At 33.6% G+C, this 23,206-nt stretch overlaps 1 protein-coding gene across 4 annotated transcripts; it reads left to right on the plus strand.

The window, feature by feature from the left end:
* Positions 1–22,933, plus strand: LOC126715735 (cyclic nucleotide-gated ion channel 17-like). Of its 4 annotated transcripts, XM_050416501.1 has the most exons (8): positions 2–336; positions 794–977; positions 15,429–15,821; positions 18,433–18,645; positions 18,834–19,129; positions 19,754–19,865; positions 21,019–21,255; positions 21,888–22,933. In XM_050416501.1, the coding sequence occupies exons 1-8, from the start codon at positions 308–310 to the stop codon at positions 22,602–22,604; spliced, it is 2,181 nt and encodes a 726-aa protein (XP_050272458.1). In that variant the 5' UTR covers positions 2–307; the 3' UTR covers positions 22,605–22,933. The 4 variants fall into 4 exon arrangements, with proteins under 4 accessions (XP_050272459.1, XP_050272458.1, XP_050272461.1 ...); XM_050416502.1 differs by lacking the exon at positions 794–977 and having other exon boundaries at positions 1–336; positions 15,245–15,821; XM_050416500.1 differs by lacking the exons at positions 2–336; positions 794–977 and adding an exon at positions 14,420–14,824 and having other exon boundaries at positions 15,245–15,821.
* The last annotated feature ends 273 nt before the right edge of the window (positions 22,934–23,206 follow it).

A 23,206-nucleotide genomic window follows, 5' to 3' on the forward strand; every position in this document is an offset into this window, starting at 1 on the left:
GCTGCACCCAAAAAAAAAAAAAGGAAAGAAGATCTTGTTCATTCTTGTCTGAACACATTTACAACTGCCCCCAATAAATTATAAACTACTCGTGAGTTCCTGTCTGCCTTTTGATCTTCATCTCCCTATCAAACCCATCTCTGATTTCCTTTACCTTCACTCTATTCTACAATAATACTCTGCAACTCTAGCTCACTGAGCTCAGATTTTGTTTTTTTTAGAGAGTTGGGTTTTGGAGCAAAGTGTGAAAACACTGGTATGTTTGGTCTTTAGAGGATCAGATTTCAGCTTTATACTTCTTCTTGGCATGGAACTGAAGAAGGAAAAGCTAGTCAGGTAAAAGTGTTCCTTTCTTTATTTCATCTTCTGGGTTTTGTTTGTTTCTGTAAAATTTTAGTTTTTGGGGTTGCTGAGACACAGCTTCTATTGAAATAGGGCCTTCAATACTACTATATATAGCTTAGATGAGCTCAGCTTTTGGTTATATGGATTATGGGCACCTTAACTCATTCTTCAAATGCTCTATTTTGGCTAAGATAATTTGTGAACTACTCAAACTAACTGATTTAATTATTTTTAGTGTTTTAGAGAACTTTTAAACTCTCTGACAGCTGGACCTTAATACAGTTTTCTATATGTAATGGGTTTAATCATAGTGGATTTTGAGTTATCTGAAGCCAAAGCCACATAAAATATGAAAATAGGGTTTTTATTTTTTTTAGTGTATTCAGTTAAAAAATTGAGCTTTTATGCATTGTATGACAATAATTTTGTTGGGCCTAAACTGTTGTAGGTTTTATTCTGATGGGAAAAAAAATAACGAGTCTTCATGGGGATTGGGAAGAACTGAACCATCACAGCTAGAAAGGTCATCATCTGCATATAAGGTTCCACCATCTTCATTGCTAAAACCTGATAATGGGATGGTCGGGGGAAGAAATAGATATAATGAAACTTTCAGAAATGGGAATTTTAAGGTGTTTCCAGAGGATCACGAGCCATGACGTAAGAGAATTCTTGACCCGGGTAGCAAGATTGTGCTGCAATGGAACCGGGTTTTCATTTTTTCATGCTTAGTGGCGCTTTTTGTTGATCCATTATATTTTTTCTTGCCCTCTCTTGGAGGAAATACTGACTCTTCATGCGTGAAGACAGACTTCCATTTGCGAATTATTGTGACCTGTTTCCGAACTGTTGCAGATATATTTTATTTGTTGCATGTGATTATAAAATTCAGGACTGCTTATGTTGCACCTAGCTCCCGAGTGTTTGGGAGGGGTGAACTTGTCATGGATCCAAAGAAGATTGCACGGAGGTATATTAGATCGGACTTCTTTATTGATCTCATTGCCACACTGCCCCTTCCTCAGGTACTTTGTTGTGGAGTGTGTAGGACCTTCTATACATCTTATTTCACACATATCCTACTATTAAATTTGCTTTTTCTTTGAATATAGTTGGATTGTGCAGCAAAAAGACTTGGACTTTGGTTTACATTAGATCAAGTTTATCAAGAATTAAATCAGATAAAGAATTTAACTACATAGAATATGACACATTCTATGGAAGTCAACTCAACTAATCCTTAGTCCCAATTAGATAATGGATTTTCATCAATTAACTGGGGTCATTCATATATATTATTTTTTTCTGTTCTATCTTCTAAGAACATACTCTGTTGCCACCCAAATTTACATATTATTCTTTTCTACTTCTACCTATATAATAATTGACACTCTTTTACATCTATTCACTCCGATGATTTGAGTTAAGTTGATTATTTTCACTGGTGTATTAGTTGGTCTTCATTGCACATGGCAAAATCATCTTATGTGATTCTTCCTCAGCCACCCTCACCTTTGAATGGATAACTTCATGTTTTATCTTATTGTCCTAGGTTTCCACGCAGTTATCTTAACATTCTTATTTTACCTTTGCTTATTTATGAACACGGTACATTTTTATAAACATGTTGCTTCTTAACAATAATAGTCTTTACCTTAAAGTATAGTTGGTTATATATTAGTTAGGGCTACGAATGAAAATACTCACTGAGCAGCTTAGAGCCTTAGACAAAGCTCATACATGGGTTGTTCATTAAGCTAAATGACCAACCTAAGCTCCTTCTTTAGGCTCATTTGTTAAAAAGCCAAGTTTGAGCCACAGTAGATTTAATATTGGTTAGTGGTATAAAGACGTTCTTATTTTTGGTTGCCATTTAAAGTTTTGATGTGTGATATTTGCTCCTCAAGAAAGAAAGGCAAAGTGGAAAAGTGATTCATTTATATGCAAAAGCATTTTATTTTTTTATTATTTATTTATAGATATATGCAAAAGCAATGTTAGAATCCTTTTATTATGATTTGAGACTAATTGCTTTGTGAGAAAGATTTTTGGGAGTTCCACTTTGGAAAAAGGAGGCTACTAAACATTTTTTTGTCTTCCCTACCAAAATTTTGTATGCTATTCACTTGGTTCTCTAGATTTCTCACATACCCACTTTGTATCTTAAAGGTGAAGTGTGTTTATTTTGCTCTTAGCCATTGTATCTGCTATTTCCATCAATTTCTCACTTAAAGATCCTATATTCGAAGTGCCTATGTTAATTATATTCATCCCCACACCTGTCCGTTACAGTTTCAAAATATTTGCCCACTTTTTACTGCACTTGCATGTCAATGTATGTAGCATGATGCCTACAGAAAATGCTCTAGTTTTCCCTTTCCTCCTCACTGCACTTAAGGTCAAAGTCAGCATGTCACTAGTAAGGGATTCCCAAACCCATATCTGTGATGGTTTTATTTATATAAAGTAACTAACTTTTACACTGGCTATCAACCTGCCTCAGCCCTTCTTCCACGAGGTTTGGGATTGGCTGCATACGGAATTTGGGACACTAAACACTGACATAGGCAGACTTAGAGTATGCACACAATAATGTAAACAACAACAGCAAAGCCTCAATCCCAAAATTTCTGGGTTGACTATGGATCCTCAACAAATTAGTTAGGGTCGACCACATGATGATTAGTAAAATTCAAATGAATTCTTGAGCTGGATTTTGTAGGTTTTGAAATTTTAAGTCATAATACTGTATTATCTAGTATAATCCTATTGCTTTAGGAAGGTTATAGTGATTTCTCTCTTCTTTATTTTTTTTTTTTGTTTTTTTGTTTGTGGAGTCTTTAATAATCTCAAGACTCATTGATCCATTTTCCAGAAAATTCTATTGAAAAACTTTTGCTGGAACTTTCTTTGGGTAATTCAAATTAATATTCTACTACAGCTTGATGCTATAAAAAATTGACTCTACTGAGTGAATTTTCAAATAAGCTTTTGAAAAATGAAAACAACTAGCTGGTACGAGATGAGAGAAATTGCTTGTTTTAGGACCTGGACTCCAATAAGAAGTTTCAGCATTAAAAGATGAAACTTCATCTGGAGAAAAGTACATTTGGAAGGAAAAATTTTTTTATCTTTGTTGCAACTTTCTATACCTTGGATATTTGCTTTTGTATGCACTTCACAATTTTGAAGAGGAGCCTTGGTTGCTCTGATTGGATGGTTTTATTCCATTCAAGTTCTCAGGACCATCCACATATTTGGTTTTGCTGTTAGGAGTCAGTCATGTAGCTAAATACATGAAGTCTCAAACTTATTGTCATGTTTGCGTGAAATAATGGTGATCATGCTCACTTTGTAAAATCTATTCTGTTCTTAATTTTCTTTGTTGGTAGGCATGAAATTTTTAAAAGGGAAATAACGTTTAAAATGTATCCACATTAGATTACCATAGCTAAAATTTCCTCTTCCCGTATCATGGCAAGCTATAAAGTGGCATGGTTTCTTTGTTTCGAAAATGCGATGTGTTTAGCCATTTTGTTATCTAAACTTTATCATGATTTTGTTGTTCTTGTTTTGCTCCAAAAACTTTCCTAGTGAGAAAGTCAAAGCACAACTGATTAAAATTATTTATGCAGATGGTCATCTGGTTTATTATACCGGCAACAAGAAGGTCCCAACTTGATCAAAAGAACAATGCCCTTGCACTAATTGTTCTGCTTCAATATGTACCAAGATTATATCTGATTTTTCCATTAAGTTCGCAAATAATTAAGGCAACCGGAGTGGTCACTAAGACTGCCTGGGCAGGGGCTGCATATAATCTACTGTTGTACATGTTGGCTAGCCATGTATGTAACCTTTTTTTTTGGCTTCCTCTAATTGTAATTCTCTCTCTCTCCCCAACCCATTGCTGGTCTAATCATGGTAGGGTTTTTTTTTTTTTTTTTTTTTCCTTTGTTAAATACTATTTCTATTTTCAGTAACACAGTGGGGATGCCAAATTGTGATTGTATTTTCATGATTGCAGGTTTTAGGGGCAGCATGGTATTTGCTATCGATTGACCGGTATTCCTCATGTTGGAAAAAGTATTGTAAAGAGGAATCTAATTCTACAATTTGCAGGCTGAATTATTTTGATTGTGATAACCTTATTGGTCGCAAGACATGGGAAAGTACTACAAATGTGTTTAAGAGCTGTAATGCAGATGATAATAATGAGTTCAACTATGGCTTATTTCAAAATGCAGTTACGAAAAATATTCTTTTCTCAAATTTCATTGAAAAGTAACTTCTATTGTTTATGGTGGGGCTTACAGAATCTAAGGTATAATTTCTTTTCTAATTAGTATAAGAGCTATAAATCTACAACCTGATTGTATACAAATTTATGTTGTTAAAGATCCATGGAGTTAATATTTTAGCCATCGTAACACATGGGACTAAATAATAAAAAATCATGCCAAAATCCATGATTGGGTTGTGATTTATCGTTTCTTTCTCCTTCTATATAATATATGTTTCAATATTTTGCAATAGTCAAAACGTGTTAAGTATAAACAAAAGCCCATTCTCTCTCTCTCTCTCTCTCCAGAAAACCCTAACACTAATTTTTTTTTTTTAATTATTTAAATCTTTCATATTGAGGGCAAGTTGTACATTTAGGTGATTGTGCTGAGGTGCTAAAATCCCCATATTGAAGTTGATGAGAACATAGATATAAATGTGTAATTAAGAAGATGAAGATGGTATCATGATATCACATCCAGTGAACGTTATTTCCAAGAATTTTTTAAGTTGATGAGGACATAGAGATAACTGATAAAATTCTTCAATGTCTTTTTTATCCTTTTTATAAATATTGTTCAAATTCTTGCGCGTATGCATGAGTTACATGCCAGTATGTGTAAAGAAGAATGCTAATGAACTATATTTTTACAAATGTAATAATGAAGTTAAAAAATGTCAACCCAATTAAATTTGAGTCCAATTAAAGCGAGGAATCAATAGAAATTCGCACTAAATCTAAGTCAAATTTGGACTAGGATTGCTACCTACGCAAGTTTTAAATTTCACCATAATTCATTTCAATAATCTAACTTTGCTTTTGTTCGTTTCGGTCCTCTAAGTTTTAAGTTTATTCAATTAAGACATTTTCATCAACTTCGGTTAAATATTGCGGTTGATTGTCCAAATTTTAATTTTTTTTCTTCAAATTTTTTAAATGGAAAAAAATCCAATTAATGATTGAAAAATAATCCTTAATTTTAAAATAATAATAATTATAATAACAAAAGTTGACGAAAGGGGCTTAATAGACTAAACTTGAAATTTAGAGAACTAAAATGAACAAAAGCAAAATTAGATGACTAAAATGAATTATGGTAAAACTTAGAAAATGAGCTTAAAATGCAAAAAATATATGACATGTCGTATTTAATTGCATCTAGCTTCTCAGCTAAACACTTAAAACTACAAGTCGTCCACTCATGCATATTTATCTCTTAGTCTACACGTGTTATTTTCCAATTGGTTAGTGTAGTTCGTTACAGGTAGTTGTTTTAGTGCTTCATTCTTCATTCTTCTTTTCCAGTTTCTTTCCTTTTCCCATCGATTATCCAAAAAATATATATTACTTCGTTCCTACTGACTTAGACTTTGGGTACACCGCGATTGGTGGTGCAGCCATGTGAACCTCTTTTTAAGGTAGCATTTCTAATGGGTATGATCATTGATCGATGATGACCTGCAAAGCATGAAATATATGAGTATTTTCAAACTCATAAGGATGCAATAGAACCCCAGTGATAGAGAAACTACTGTGCTAACAAACTAAAACTAAATCCACGAACAGTGATTCTTGCTTCTCCAATCAGTAATGCACGACTTGATGCAGTGAATAAAGCAAGAAATAAACCACAAGTCGTTTATGCGGAAACACAAAATGCTTTTCACGTTTTGCTTTCCAGCTTCCAAGCTTGCTTTATTCTTTAAAAGTCAAATTTTTGTGTAAACTCACTCCATGAAAAGAGATACCAGACTAGCCAAAATGCTTTCCAGTGATCTCTCTTTCCTTTCCACAGATTTTCAATGCTACGTGATCATTGAGTTAGACTTTGAGAACACCGTGATTAGTGGTGCAGCATGAAAACCTCTTCATATCACACTCCTCCAAACTGTTTATAACCATGACCATCCAACAAAGAACAAAGAAACACAACGATAATGGGCAACCTCAGCCTGCTACTAGCGCTTCTCATTCTTTTCACCCCTTCTCTTTGTTGCCCTGAATATCAAAAACAAGCCCTTCTCGAGTTTAAATCCTCTCTCATCAAAACTACTAGTTCTCCCTCATTACAAAGCCCAGTCGTTGAGTTCGAGTCATGGAATTCCACCTCAGATTGTTGCAACTGGAACAGGGTCATTTGTAGTACTCGTTTTCATTCGAGGACTGTGATTGCTCTGCATCTTGACTCCCTTGTTTTCATGCAATCTATGGAGCCCATGGTGGTGACTTCCACCATCTTGACGCCACTCTTTCGCATTAGAAGCTTGATGCTGCTTGACATGGAAGGGAATCAAATACAAGGTGAATTGCCAGGTGAGGGCTTTGCCAATTTAAGCAGATTGGTTTATCTTGATTTGAAGAATAATCACTTCAATGGCTCCATTCCCTCTCAACTTTTCCATTTGAGGTATCTTCGATATCTTGATATAAGTGGTAGTTTGTTCCATGGTATTCTTAGTGGGGAAGTGGGCTCTCTTCAAAACTTGCGGGTTTTGAAGTTGGAAGAAAATTTTTTTGGTGGAAATATCCCCAAGGAAATAGGGAACATGACAAAGTTGCAGCGATTGTGTCTTCGCAGCAACAAGTTTTTTGGTGAAATTCCATCTTCATTTTCGTATTTGAAGGGGTTGGAAGAATTAGACTTGAGGGATAATTCCTTGTCAATGAACATTCCTATTTTTATTGGCAATCTATCCAACATAACTATCTTGGCCTTGAGCAATAACATGTTGACAGGTAGAATTCCATCGTCTATAGAGAATTTGACGAAGTTGGAAACACTTCAGTTGGAAAACAACCGACTCAGTGGAGAAATTCCATCTTGTTTGTTCACTATCAAGGGCATGAAGCATCTTTTTCTAGGAGGGAATTATCTAACATGGAATAGCAATGCAAAGATTGAGCCAAAGTTTATGCTATCTGAATTATCTATGAAGTCTTGCGGTCTGACAGGAGAAATCCCATATTGGATTTCTAAACAAAAGACTCTTGAAGTTTTGGACTTGAGTGAGAATAAGCTAGAAGGAATGTTCCCACAATGGCTTGTTGAAATGGAAGTTGGAAGCATAGTTCTATCAAATAACAGTCTTACAGGTTCTCTCCCACCTCGTCTGTTCAACTCTCAAAGTTTATTAGTTCTTTCCCTATCTCAAAACAACTTTTCTGGAGAATTGCCAAACAACATTGGTAATGCAACTTCTCTCATAGTCCTCATGTTGGCTGAAAATAATTTTTCAGGTAAGGTTCCTCAATCTATCTCTAATATTCATGACCTCCTATTACTAGACTTGTCAAGCAATAGATTTTTTGGCAACTTACCAGATTTTAGCTCCAATGAAGTGCTCGGGTTCATTGACTTTTCTTCTAATGAATTCTCTGGTGAAATTCCAACAAATTTTTCCCAAGAAATTAAACTTCTTGCATTGGGAAAAAATAAGTTTACTGGCCGCTTGCCTAGAAACCTGACCAAAATGAGCAAGCTTGAGCAACTAGATATCCATGACAACAAAATCACAGGTGGATTGCCAGAGTTTATTAGCCAAATCTCCACTCTTCAAGTCCTAAATTTACGTAATACCACCCTCCAAGGTTCCATCCCTAATGGTATTTTCAAACTTAGTAGCCTCCAAATTCTTGACCTCTCAAACAACCATCTTGTTGGCAACATCTCTCCAAAATTTGGAGATTTTGCTGGTATGATTGAAACATCAAACGAATTTTCACCACTCCCTGATATTGTCGCCATCTCAATCAAGTTACATTATCTGATAGTGAATTGGAAGAAGTCAAAACGAAGTCTCTCAAGCCGTAACCTCCAACTCTACTCTTTGTTAGACCTGTCAATGAACAAACTATTTGGTGAGATCCCAACATCATTAGGCAGATTGAAGGATCTAAAGCATCTCAACATCTCACATAACATCCTCTTTGGAAAGGTACCGATAAGTCTTGGTGACCTTGAGAGTCTTGAGAGTTTGGACTTGTCACATAATAAATTATCAGGCTTAATTCCGCAATCACTAGCAAAGTTGCAAGAATTGTCTGTTTTGGATGTGAGTAACAATGAGCTCACAGGTAAGATTCCAGTTGGTGGCCAAATGGACACTATGAATGATCCGAACTTTTTTGCTAACAATAGTGGACTATGCGGAATGCAGATTCAGGTTTCGTGTGCTAAAGAGCTATCACCAACAGAATCATCAAAGGATGAGAGTAAGGAGACATTGTTCTTATGGGAAGGAGTAGGCATTGGATACTCATTTGGCTTCTTTACAGCTGTGGGAATCTTATATCATACTGGGTATTTTGTTCCTAAACCACTTCCAAATCATCGCAGCCAACGAATTAGGCAAAGTGTTTAAGTTTCTAGTTTCATACAAGTTATGTAGTTTATTTTATTATCAAATATCTAATTCTCGTCATGCAAAGACTTTCAATTAAACAATTATAATAAATAGTCATTCATAAGTATCTGTCGGATTGTAAGTTGTGCATTTCACCTCTCTCTCTCTCTCTCTCTCTCTCTCTCTCTCTCTCTCTCTCTATATATATATATATATATATATATATATATTAGAATGATAACGTGAAAAAGTGTGAGTTTGCAAAGGCTTAATGGCATATATTATACGAAAACTATAGAGGAAGCAAAAGAAAAACTTAAAAACTTTCATTTTACATTATAGAATATTTGCTAACTTGTGCAATGCATAGGAAAACTCAACAAATAGATATATATATATATATATATATATTAATATACATATTTAATTAATGGGTTGGATTCAAGTTATTTTTGGTAATATATACACTAAATAATTTTGTATTGAATTTGTGTTTTGACAAATCCACTATAAATTTAAATTTTCTTCTTGTACATTTCATGCTAGCAAAATTTTAAGATGATCAAATATTAGTAAATATCTCGTCAATAATATTTTTAAATTTCAAGATTTTTATATATTAAAATTATAGACAAAGCATGAGTTTATAGATCGAATAACAAATAATATCTAATTAATACAAAATTTAACATGAATATTAAGAAGAATGAGAACGCATAATCTAATGGTGGGAATTTTAAAATACTAACCAAAAATAAATTATTGGATGGAGTAACTGGATCATGTCCCATAATTTTGAAGCATAAAAGAACATACCAAATTCAATTAGAATTTGTTAGAATATATATGAAACCTAATTAAATCATGTTTTATTTGTTACTGGATTTATTTGTCCAAAATAACGATAAACTTTAATTAATCTAATCACACATAGTTTAACATGATTTGTAGGTCTAAAAACCAAACTAAAGAAAATACATATTAGAATGATTACATGGGGAAGATTACGCCAACCAATTGATAATTGTTACAATAAGTAGAGAGAAGAATTCTAATCTTTGTTTGTTAGTTTTTGTTTTTTCATACAAATATCAAAGGATGCTATTAAAAATTTAAAAAACAAGATTCACTATTATAAACTGCACATTAGCTGCTTTTTAAATATTATCATAACTTCTTATGCTTGAAACATAGATTTCCATCACGAGTTTATTCTAAAAGTATCAAAAGTCGTTACCGGGCTATAGTATACGAAATCAACAAAGCCTGCTAATAACAAGTACAAAAGCAGCCATGAATTATGTCCTTAATCAGTGGAGTATTAAATTGGGCAAAAAAAAAATTTTTCTTTTTTGATAATTCAATAGTAAGGTGGAGGAGGATATGAACCTTGGAAGTCGAAGATATTAGAAAGTGCTAATTAGTTGAACTAATAATTAAGTGTACTCAATAACGTGGGTTCCAGTTAATTTAACTGGTAAAGTATTTGATAGTTGTATAAGAGATCTGAGGTTCATTTACCGCCTACACCAAAAATTGATTGATGTCTTGATTTAATGATAAAAAATTATCATCAAAAGTAAATGTCATAGGTTGGAACTCTCTAAAAAAATATATACTCAATAACTTTTTATTAATATTACATCATTCAATAACTTTTTCTTAGAATAATATTTTAAAATTTTAATGATTTAAATATATCCTTGTTCTTAGCACTTAGTGAAAACTGTAGCTCTAAGAGGGACCTCTCTCTCTCTCTCTCTCTCTCTCTCTCTTTTCTTTTTTTCTTTTTTTATTTATCAAGATATAATATTTCTTTAAACTAAGTTTAGCTACAAAATTTGTTGCAACTTAAGGTTACAACCTTACTTAATATCTTTTTATTGAAAATGAATTTTGACAAATCTACCACTGGATTACATTTTCTTTTTATATCCCCCATACTTGTAAAATTTCTAGAAAATTAAAGATTAATAGCTAGCTATGTTATCAATAAATTGTTTAAATTACAAGTTTTTATAGTTTAAAATTATATATAAAATATAATCTTATAGATTATATAGTAAATAATATTCGATTGGCACAAAATTTAACACGTGTATTAAGAGCATAAAGAATATGCAGTTCAGTGGTTAGATTTTCGAAATATATGTGTAATAATGTTAATAATATTGAGTAAGGTTGTAACTTAAGACTACAACCAATTTTATAGCTAAACTTTACCCTATTTCTTTTTCTTAACAAGTAAAGAGTTGAAGGTGGATATTTAACTGTCGATATTGTTTTACCCCTAATCTAATAGCTTTATAATGGAGTCATCACTTAATTTAATTAAACAAGAAAAATTAAGAAAACCTATATATATATAAAAAGTATTCCTTCATTGATGGATAATGAAAATTACATCAATTGTTTGAATAAAAAAAAAGTTATATGGTATTGGTCTTAAATATAATCTAAGAAAAGAGAATTTTACTATATGACTAGTTTCCTAGTTGCATTCTAGAGAGAATGTTATATTTTTTTTTGATGTGCAAGAGTAAAGGATTTAGATATTGTTATGCCAATAGACAGTGTTCAATTTTTTAGAATTTCTCATGAGAAGTAAATTAGGAAACCAATTATATAACCTTAAGAATGTCCATGGTATGCTTTGTGAAGGAAGCAAACATATTTTCCTAAAAATATGATGCTAAAAAAATTTGATTACAATAGCTAGGTTTTTGTAAAACCTAAAGCACGGTCACTAGTTGGTTGGGCCAAACTTAATCAAATATTGGTGAAGTTGCTTAAATCTTCAACGACCTTATATGTGTGGTTGCTTTGGTAAACGAGTGAGGTAAAGGCTACTCGAGTTTGAAATGTCTTTGGGTTGCAACATGGTTACTTAACTTGAAATTATAATAAGGTTATTAGTTTGGATGGCGACTAAAGTATATTATGAGAATCTTAATAATAAGATGAAAACACTCATTATTTATTTGTAAATTACATATTAGATATTGATAATACACATGCTCCAAAAATAGATGTTTGAGTTCTAGGTGTTTTGTAGATGAGCATTGATGCAGATAGCTGCCTTTGCTCATGCATGTGATGTGGTAACCTAAATTGATATTAAATTGAGTTAGTTGAGTGTATATTGTGTGAGAATGTTCTAAGTTACCAATGAAATAGAGTATCAATAGTAAACTACATGACCGATTGCCCAAAAGAACAAAAGAATGTATAATTGATAAGAAACTAAGTATATTTGTTTAATAACAATGTAGTAGATATTGTAAATTAAGGTGTATTCTAGGAATAACTAAACAAATAATATTGATTTTTAATTTTTAAATGCACTTAGAAAAATTGTTAATAAACTATATTAGGAAAGTTTTAACATCACTTTAATGAAAAATATAAAAAACTGTCAAAAAAATTAATTGATTTATTATTTTCCCATAAAATATTTCCAAAAATAGTTTATAAATGAATACATTTAAAAGCATTCGTTAATAATTCTCTTTTTAAGTTCACTACTAATGTTATTGTTAGCTATCTTTCCTTATAAAGTATGTACTAGAATATAGCTTAATGGTGTGTATATTGATTCAAAATTAGATGCCAATAAGTAAAGAATAAAATTATTAGAATTTGAAGATAAACAACCTCATAGAACCTTGTTAGGGTTTTTTTTTTTTTTTTTTTCACATTTGATCTTTAAATTTTTGTTTGTCTTGCACTCTCACATGTTGACTATGTTGCAGCGATAAATTTAGCGTTTAAAAAGCATTTTATCGTAATACCAATGTACCATAAGCTTTTTAACGTATTTTAATAAAATAATTCTTTTTTAGAAAAAATAAGTTGATACACTCAGTACACATAACTTCCAGTCCATGCTACATAACTTTGTAAGCATGACCTATGAACTCTCACACTACGGCAAACTAAACGCATAGCGCATCCTTACAATTTTACTAAACAATTGAACTCATTTATTAGTGAGAGTTTAATTTTGTGATCTATAATGTGGTTAAATATGCTACTTTATATATAATATATAAAAGGGAATGATTCGCATTTCCTCTATTCCTACAAATACATGATTCTCAAAAAAAAAAAAAAAATATATATATATATATATATATATTCCTACAAATACAAAGTGTTTTAATAGAAAAGACATTGAGTTTATTCCTTGACCCATGTTATTCCCCTTAATTTTGGATTCATAAAATACATACATACGATGAGTCTTTTGGCTAAATATTGATAAATTTGAAGTTAATTTGTGTTATAGGTACTGTTCCAACTTATTTAGGAATCTGAGGAAAGAGAGTGAATTTCGGCAATGGTGTTATAGGTACTGTTCCAACTTATTTAGGAATCTGAGGAAAGAGAGTGAATTTCGGCAATACCATTGCCGAAATTCAACAAAAATAGGAGAGAGAAAGAAAAAAAGTGGGAGAGAGAAATTTTTTATTTTCGGCAACACCATCACCGAAATTCCTTCTGCCCATACCTGCTGCCCGAGTGGGTGCTCGAAGTATGAGTGCGCGCAAGGAAAACCAAATGTGGCAATGGCATTGCCGAAATAGGAGGGGAAATTTTTTTTTCCCCCTCCTATTTCGGCAATGCCATTGCCACATTTCACTTTTTTTTTTTTTTTTTTAAGAAATGATATGTGCACATAATTTTTACAATATTTTTACAATATTTTCACAACAAATCACAGGTAATTAGTTATTATTAGTTAAAATTTGAATTTAACACTGAGATTACTTTTTTAATCCAACAATAACAACCTGCCACTTAAAATTTATTGTAAAAATATTGTAAAAATTGTGTGCACATATCATTTCTTTAAAAAAAAAAAAAAAAAAAAAAAAAAAAAAAAAAAAAAGAAGTGAAATGTGGCAATGGCATTGCCGAAATAGGAGGGGAAAAAAAAAATTTCCCCTCCTATTTCGGCAATGCCATTGCCACGTTTGGTTTTCCTTGCGCGCACTCACACTTCGAGCATCCACTCGGGCAGCAGGTATGGGCAGAAGGAATTTCGGTGATGGTGTTGCCGAAAATCAAAAATTTCTCTCTCCTACTTTTTCTCTTTCTCTCTCCTACTTTTGTCGAATTTCGGCAATGGTATTGCCGAAATTCACTCTCTTTCCTCAGATTCCTAAATAAGTTGGAACAGTACCTATAACACAAATTAACTTCGAATTTAGCAATATTAAGCCAAAAAACTCTACATACAATACCCAACCAAAAATAAAATAAAACAAAATAAAATCCAAGTCTTGACTCTTGACGTGTTGCTGAAATAACATGAGTCCAACTACACCCCCAAATTTTAGAAAACAGGAAAAAAATAATAATAAATAAATAAATAAAAAATGGTTTTAACATGGACTGGACTGAAGACAAACTAACAATTGATGAAATCATTTCCTAGTTGTTTCGTGGGTCAACATTTGTTGACTTATGTTCTGTTTGGTTTGTTTGTTCTTATTCTTGTCTGAAACTTAACCCCAAAAAAAAAAAAGAACAGAAGATCTTGTTCATTCTTGTCTGAACACATTTACAACTGCCCCCAATAAGTTATAATTTATAAACTACTCGTGAGTCCCTGTCTACCTTTTGATCTTCATCTCCCTACCAAACCCATCTCTGATTTCCTTTGCCTTCACTCTATTCTACAATAATACTCTGCAACTCAAGCTCACTGAGCTCAGATTTTGTTTTTTTTAGAGAGTTGGGTTTTGGAGCAAAGTGTGAAAACACTGGTATGTTTGGTCTTTAGAGGATCAGATTTCAGCTTTATACTTCTTCTTGGCATGGAACTGAAGAAGGAAAAGCTAGTCAGGTATTTCATCTTCTGGGTTTTGTTTGTTTCTGTAAAATTTTAGTTTTTGGGGTTGCTGAGACACAACTTCTATTGAAATAGGGCCTTCAATAGAATCAATACTACTATATTTATAGCTAAGATGAGCTCAGCTTTTGGTTACAAATGCTCTATTTTGGCTAAGATAATTTGTGAACTACTCAAACTAACTGATTTAATTATGTTTAGTGTTTTAGAGAACTTTTAAACTCTCTGTCAGCTGGACCTTAATACAGTTTTATGTATGTAATGGGCTTAATCATAGTGGATTTTGAGTTATCTGAAGCCAAAGCCACATAAAATATGAAAATAGGGTTTTTTTTTTTTTTAGTGTATTCAGTTAAAAAATTGAGCTTTTGTGCATTGTATGACAATAATTTTGTTGGGCCTAAACTGTTGTAGGTTTTATTCTGATGGGAAAAAAAATAACGAGTCTTCATGGGGATTGGGAAGAACTGAACCATCACAGCTAGAAAGGTCATCATCTGCATATAAGGTTCCACCATCTTCATTGCTAAGACCTGATAGTGGGATGGTCGGGGGAAGAAATAGATATAATGAAACTTTCAGAAATGGGAATTTTAAGGTGTTTCCAGAGGATCACGAGCCGTGGCGTAAGAGAATTCTTGACCCGGGTAGCAAGATTGTGCTGCAATGGAACCGGGTTTTCATTTTTTCATGCTTAGTGGCGCTTTTTGTTGATCCATTATATTTTTTCTTGCCCTCTCTTGGAGGAAATACTGACTCTTCATGCGTGAAGACAGACTTCCATTTGCGAATTATCGTGACCTGTTTCCGAACTGTTGCAGATATATTTTATTTGTTGCATGTGATTATAAAATTCAGGACTGCTTATGTTGCACCTAGCTCCCGAGTGTTTGGGAGGGGTGAACTTGTCATGGATCCAAAGAAGATTGCACGGAGGTATATTAGATCGGACTTCTTTATTGATCTCATTGCCACACTGCCCCTTCCTCAGGTACTTTGTTGTGGAGTGTGTAGGACCTTCTATACATCTTATTTCACACATATCCTACTATTAAATTTGCTTTTTCTTTGAATATAGTTGGATTGTGCAGCAAAAAGACTTGGACTTTGGTTTACATTAGATCAAGTTTATCAAGAATTAAATCAGATAAAGAATTTAACTACATAGAATATGACACATTCTATGGAAGTCAACTCAACTAATCCCTAGTCCCAATTAGATAATGGATTTTCATCAATTAACTGGGGTCATTCATATATATTATTTTTTTCTGTTCTATCTTCTAAGAACATACTCTGTTGCCACCCAAATTTACATATTATTCTTTTCTACTTCTACCTATATTATAATTGACATTCTTTTACATCTACTCACTCCGATGATTTGAGTTAAGTTGATTATTTTCACTGGTGTATTAGTTGGTCTTCATTGCACATGGCAAAATCATCTTATGTGATTCTTCCTCAGCCACCCTCACCTTTGAATGGATAACTTCATGTTTTATCTTATTGTCCTAGGTTTCCATGCAGTTATCTTAACATTCTTATTTTACCTTTGCTTATTTATGAACACGGTACATTTTTATAGACATGTTGCTTCTTAACAATAATAGTCTTTACCTTAAAGTATAGTTGGTTATATATTAGTTAGGGCTACGAATGAAAATACTCACTGAGCAGCTTAGAGCCTTAGACAAAGCTCATACATGGGTTGTTCATTAAGCTAAATGACCAACCTAAGCTCCTTCTTTAGGCTCATTTGTTAAAAAGCCAAGTTTGAGCCACAGTAGATTTAATATTGGTTAGTGGTATAAAGACGTTCTTATTTTTGGTTGCCATTTAAAGTTTTGATGTGTGATATTTGCTCCTCAAGAAAGAAAGGCAAAGTGGAAAAGTGATTCATTTATATGCAAAAGCATTTTATTTTTTTATTATTTATTTATAGATATATGCAAAAGCAATGTTAGAATCCTTTTATTATGATTTGAGACTAATTGCTTTGTGAGAAAGATTTTTGGGAGTTCCACTTTGGAAAAAGGAGGCTACTAAACATTTTTTTGTCTTCCCTACCAAAATTTTGTATGCTATTCACTTGGTTCTCTAGATTTCTCACATACCCACTTTGTATCTTAAAGGTGAAGTGTGTTTACTTTGCTCTTAGCCATTGTATCTGCTATTTCCATCAATTTCTCACTTAAAGATCCTATATTCCAAGTGCCTATGTTAATTATATTCATCCCCACACCTTTCCGTTACAGTTTCAAAATATTTGCCCACTTTTTACTGCACTTGCATGTCAATGTATGTAGCATGATGCCTACAGAAAATGCTCTAGTTTTCCCTTTCCTCCTCACTGCACTTAAGGTCAAAGTCAGCATGTCACTAGTAAGGGATTCCCAAACCCATATCTGTGATGGTTTTATTTATATAAAGTAACTAACTTTTACACTGGCTATCAACCTGCCTCAGCCCTTCTTCCACGAGGTTTGGGATTGGCTGCATACGGAATTTGGGACACTAAACACTGACATAGGCAGACTTAGAGTATGCACACAATAATGTAAACAATAACAGCAAAGCCTCAGTCCCAAAATTTCTGGGTTGACTATGGATCCTCAACAAATTAGTTAGGGTCGACCACATGATGATTAGTAAAATTCAAATGAATTCTTGAGCTGGATTTTGTAGGTTTTGAAATTTTAAGTCATAATACTGTATTATCTAGTATAATCCTATTGCTTTAGGAAGGTTATAGTGATTTCTCTCTTCTTTATTTTTTTTTTTTTGTTTTTTTGTTTGTGGAGTCTTTAATAATCTCAAGACTCATTGATCCATTTTCCAGAAAATTCTATTGAAAAACTTTTGCTGGAACTTTCTTTGGGTAATTCAAATTAATATTCTACTACAGCTTGATGCTATAAAAAATTGACTCTACTGAGTGAATTTTCAAATAAGCTTTTGAAAAATGAAAACAACTAGCTGGTACGAGATGAGAGAAATTGCTTGTTTTAGGACCTGGACTCCAATAAGAAGTTTCAGCATTAAAAGATGAAACTTCATCTGGAGAAAAGTACATTTGGAAGGAAAATTTTTTTTATCTTTGTTGCAACTTTCTATACCTTGGATATTTGCTTTTGTATGCACTTCACAATTTTGAAGAGGAGCCTTGGTTGCTCTGATTGGATGGTTTTATTCCATTCAAGTTCTCAGGACCATCCACATATTTGGTTTTGCTGTTAGGAGTCAGTCATGTAGCTAAATACATGAAGTCTCAAACTTATTGTCATGTTTGCGTGAAATAATGGTGATCATGCTCACTTTGTAAAATCTATTCTGTTCTTAATTTTCTTTGTTGGTAGGCATGAAATTTTTAAAAGGGAAATAACATTTAAAATGTATCCACATTAGATTACCATAGCTAAAATTTCCTCTTCCCGTATCATGGCAAGCTATAAAGTGGCATGGTTTCTTTGTTTCGAAAATGCGATGTGTTTAGCCATTTTGTTATCTAAACTTTATCATGATTTTGTTGTTCTTGTTTTGCTCCAAAAACTTTCCTAGTGAGAAAGTCAAAGCACAACTGATTAAAATTATTTATGCAGATGGTCATCTGGTTTATTATACCGGCAACAAGAAGGTCCCAACTTGATCAAAAGAACAATGCCCTTGCACTAATTGTTCTGCTTCAATATGTACCAAGATTATATCTGATTTTTCCATTAAGTTCGCAAATAATTAAGGCAACCGGAGTGGTCACTAAGACTGCCTGGGCAGGGGCTGCATATAATCTACTGTTGTACATGCTGGCTAGCCATGTATGTAACCTTTTTTTTTGGCTTCCTCTAATTGTAATTCTCTCTCTCTCCCCAACCCCTTGCTGGTCTAATTATGGTAGGGTTTTTTTTTTTTTTTTTTTTTTTTTTCCTTCCTTTGTTAAATACTATTTCTATTTTCAGTAACACAATGGTGATGCCAAATTGTGATTGTATTTTCATGATTGCAGGTTTTAGGGGCAGCATGGTATTTGCTATCGATTGACCGGTATTCCTCATGTTGGAAAAAGTATTGTAAAGAGGAATCTAATTCTACAATTTGCAGGCTGAATTATTTTGATTGTGATAACCTTATTGATCGCAAGATATGGGAAAGTACTACAAATGTGTTTAAGAGCTGTAATGCAGATGATAATAATGAGTTCAACTATGGCTTATTTCAAAATGCAGTTACGAAAAATGTTCTTTTCTCAAATTTCATTGAAAAGTACTTCTATTGTTTATGGTGGGGCTTACAAAATCTAAGGTATAATTTCTTTTCTAATTAGTAAGGTTATGAATTTATAAAATTGATTTTTCTTTTCATACGTTAAGATTATCATTCTCTTTTTACCATTCTCTCTTCGTTTATTTAAAACAATGATGATGACTGCAAAAGTTTTTAATTGCTTTTTCAGTATAAGTTGTGGTGTTGGGCCTGTTGGCGCTTATTTGAATTATAATTTTTGATAACTGACCAGTTTTTGCACCCATAAATGCTTTTTTTTTTTTTTTTTTGAGGAGCCCATAAATGCATGTTTAACTGCCAATGCAATAACCATAGGACCTGCATTTTGATTTCATAACAAAAACTTTTTTTTTGATAAGTAATAAGATTTCATAACAAAAACTCTTTGAAGTATGGCATTTATGATATGCAATCATGACATGAGGATCAATCATAACTTCATTTTATCTTTTTACTTCCAAATATGACATATGATAGGAAGAACTGTTAACCAAGAACAGGTATAGACAGACCCTAGCCCCTGCCACTAACAATAAGTAAATGCATATGATAGGATCATTAAGAAGTATATTCTCTGACAAACAGCTAGTCTGCCCAAAAATAAATTGTTTACAGATATCTCTTTGCTTTCTTTTGTCTCAGTTCATATGGGCAGAATTTGTCCACAAGCACTTTTATTGGAGAGACATCATTTGCTATTCTTATTGCCATCCTGGGTCTTGTCTTATTTGCCCATTTGATTGGGAATATGCAGGTATATTTTTAATTTGTTGCCATTCAACTTTCAATTTACTTTTCTGTCAATTAAGAACTTAATGAATGTTTATTTTTCACTTCTTTTAAACTTTGAACATTTCATGCATTTTGTCTAGTACATTTTCACTAGAAAGTTAAAACGAGCCAAGTTATTAGTTCTTGCTTCCCAGGTCTATACCTTTTCTTCATTCAAATCTAGATTTTTGTACAGAATTATTTGCAAAGTGAACTTCTTTAGGTGAGACTGTTTGTGTTCTTTTTGGGCATCTCTTCCTATTAGTTATGCCTGGCTCATGCTTGTATAATTGTGGGGACTCAATATGAACTTGTGACCAATTTAATTGTTATACGTAACACCCGATGCTGCCTGTGCCTGCAATAGATCCTTGAGGTTTGCTTGCTTGATTGATTAAGAAGACAAGGGAGAAGATTTGGTACAATACTATTTTTATGGGTCACTTTTTTATGTTTTATTTGTCATTTAGATAGTTTAATAAGGCACCCCGCAATAAGTAGTTAGTAAGAGATTCTAGTGTCTAGACATATATGGATCTATCCGGGGAGTCTTTTGGACAATCAAGCCAGTGCAATCATCTGTGGTATTTGAGTGCACTTTTCTTTTGTGTTATACTCTTATCACTATACAGTCTGTACTGAATTAGGATGTCTGAATCATATTATTATTATTATTTTTCCAGTTGATTTTTCCTATGTAACATCATGAACTTAATTTTGCTTCTTTACTGAATAGTTTAATATCATCATACATATAATTTTATATTGTGTGTTTGTGCATGCACACAGGTACTAAGGAATTTTGGTATTGACTAGTCTTCTGTCATTTGCAATTGGCCCGGCTTCTTTTTTTTTTTTTTTTCTCTCTCTCTTTAAGCCCTTATTCATATCCATTAGGAAAATGATGATTTTAGAAATTGTGGATCATCTTGTTAAGTTGTCTCTACTTGCCAGCTGACGCTGCTAAGTTCTCTCTTTTCCTTTCTTGTATCTTCTTTTTTATTCCTCCCTTATAATAACTTAACCATCAGATGCAGTTACATTTAAGTTAAAATTTAATATTAACTTTGAAACGTATCATTGATTCTCGTTTATGAAATGCTAGTTTATGTGTTAAGGTTGCTTTTCTGATGTAGACGTACTTGCAATCTCTCACTGTGAGGCTAGAGGAATGGAGACTCAAGCGAAGAGACACTGAGGAGTGGATGAGGCACCGCCAACTCCCTGAAGATTTGAGACAACGCGTTCGATGTTTTGTTCAATATAAGTGGCTTGCAACTCGAGGAGTTGATGAAGAAGCCATCCTCCGTGGCTTACCTGCTGATCTTCGCCGTGATATCCAGTGCCACCTATGCTTGGACCTTGTTCGTCGTGTATGGTTCTCCCACAAGTATTTTTAGAGCTAAAAACCTGCACTCTTTGGTCATTTTTTCATATTCTACACAAAATAATGGGTTTGGAGGAACTCTCATGTGGGACTTACAGCCATAAAGATCCTTGGGAGTATCTTTTCTAACTAGCCTCCAAGGCTTATATGTGAAATGTATTACAAACATGCCATTATTTGTTTGAGAATAGCTCTCCAGCCTGCTAATAACGGTGTGTTTTACACATTAAAAATAATAATAAATGATCGAGGGTAATTGATCCAGGAAACTGACTTTATACATGCTGTGTATAATATAGAATCCCAGAATCCATGATACCGACTGTAGTCTTTTCAAGATTATGTGGCATAGGCAATACTGAAAAAACTATCATAGACTTCAGAGTTCAGACTGAGTGTTACGTGTACATAATTCGGTCTAACAAAGTCATTTGAAATAACCTCTATTTGTATCTTTTGTTGAACATGGTGGACATTTCTTCCCCCCCCCCCCCCCCCCCCCCTCCTTTCTTCTCACTTTCACACACACACAAACGCAAAAGGAAGAAATGGCAGTATTTTTTCAATTTAGTTACTTCTGTAGGAGCATATAAACTCACTTGCTTTCCTTTTTTTCAGGTTCCCTTCTTCTCACAGATGGATGATCAGCTGCTTGATGCAATATGTGAGCGTCTAGTATCCTCCCTAAGCACTGCAGGGACCTACATTGTTCGTGAGGGTGACCCTGTGACAGAGATGCTTTTTATTATCAGAGGTAGACTGGACAGTTCTACAACCAATGGAGGGCGAACTGGTTTCTTCAACTCAATTATATTGAGACCTGGAGATTTTTGTGGGGAGGAACTACTTGCATGGGCATTGCTTCCCAAATCTACAGTGAACTTGCCATCTTCAACTAGAACAGTCAGAGCACTGAATGAAGTTGAAGGTTTTGCACTGCGAGCTGAAGATCTCAGATTTGTGGCCAATCAATTCAGACGCCTCCACAGCAAGAAGCTGCAGCACACCTTCCGATTTTATTCTCACCATTGGAGGACTTGGGCAGCCTGCTTCATACAGGCTGCTTGGCATCGGTACAAGAGGAGGATGACTGCAAAAGATCTCAGCATGAGGGAATCCTCTGCGTTGAGTGAGAAAGAAGCCAATGAGAAGGAAGAGGAACATTTTTCTCCTGGTTCAAATCCTTCTCAGGCAAAACTCAACCTTGGGGTCACAATACTGGCTTCAAGGTTTGCTGCGAACACAAGGAGAGGGGCTCATAGGTTAAAAGATGAGATGCCTAAGTTACCAAAACCTGAAGAGCCTGACTTTTCCACTGAACCTGATGATGAATAGTTGCTTGCATCAGGCTAGTGGTATACAGGAAGCTTTGTCTGACAAGGCGAAACCCATAGAAAATACACATCAGGATCCTTACATTTTGAATATGGTATTCCACATCTTTACTGGAATGCTCATATGATGCTTCTTGAAGTTCCCATGCTTACTTATTGACGCCTTTAGGGTCGCTGAAAATATTGGTTTTTTGGTAATGTGGGTCTTCAAAAGATTGTAGTTTGTGAATTGAAGTACATGTGTAATAATGTTGTGTCTTATATGTTTACTTGATCAGGGTGATGGCTCATTCAAACTATTTAGTAATAGTAGGGTACTTTTAACTGTAAGATTTGTGATCAAATACGGCTTTTTTACTCCAGAAAAGACCGCAATTTATATAAATACACAAACATTATAGTAAGACTTAAAGAGTAACCTCTTGTGAGTTCAATTCAATGGCAATAATTTATATTTGTATAAAAGCGTCAATGACGAGCATTCGTACCTGGATTATTTTTCCCGGTTTGATGTTTCTTTTCTTAAGGTTCAGCACCATAGGGAGGGAATTGAGTTGAGCTCAAAGGTGCTCTCTCACCTGACCCATCCTCTAAACTTGTAAA

Source organism: Quercus robur, chromosome 2 (genome assembly GCF_932294415.1).
Source record: "Quercus robur chromosome 2, dhQueRobu3.1, whole genome shotgun sequence".
Classification (NCBI taxonomy): Eukaryota; Viridiplantae; Streptophyta; class Magnoliopsida; order Fagales; family Fagaceae; genus Quercus; species Quercus robur.

Coding starts and splice junctions, on each gene's coding strand:
- LOC126715735 (XM_050416502.1), top strand. CDS start 308: ATGGAACTGAAGAAGGAAAAGCTAGTCAG. Junction 18,646..18,833: donor TGTACATGCTGGCTAGCCAT/GTATGTAACCTT, acceptor TCATGATTGCAG/GTTTTAGGGGCAGCATGGTA. Junction 21,256..21,887: donor GCTTGGACCTTGTTCGTCGT/GTATGGTTCTCC, acceptor CCTTTTTTTCAG/GTTCCCTTCTTCTCACAGAT.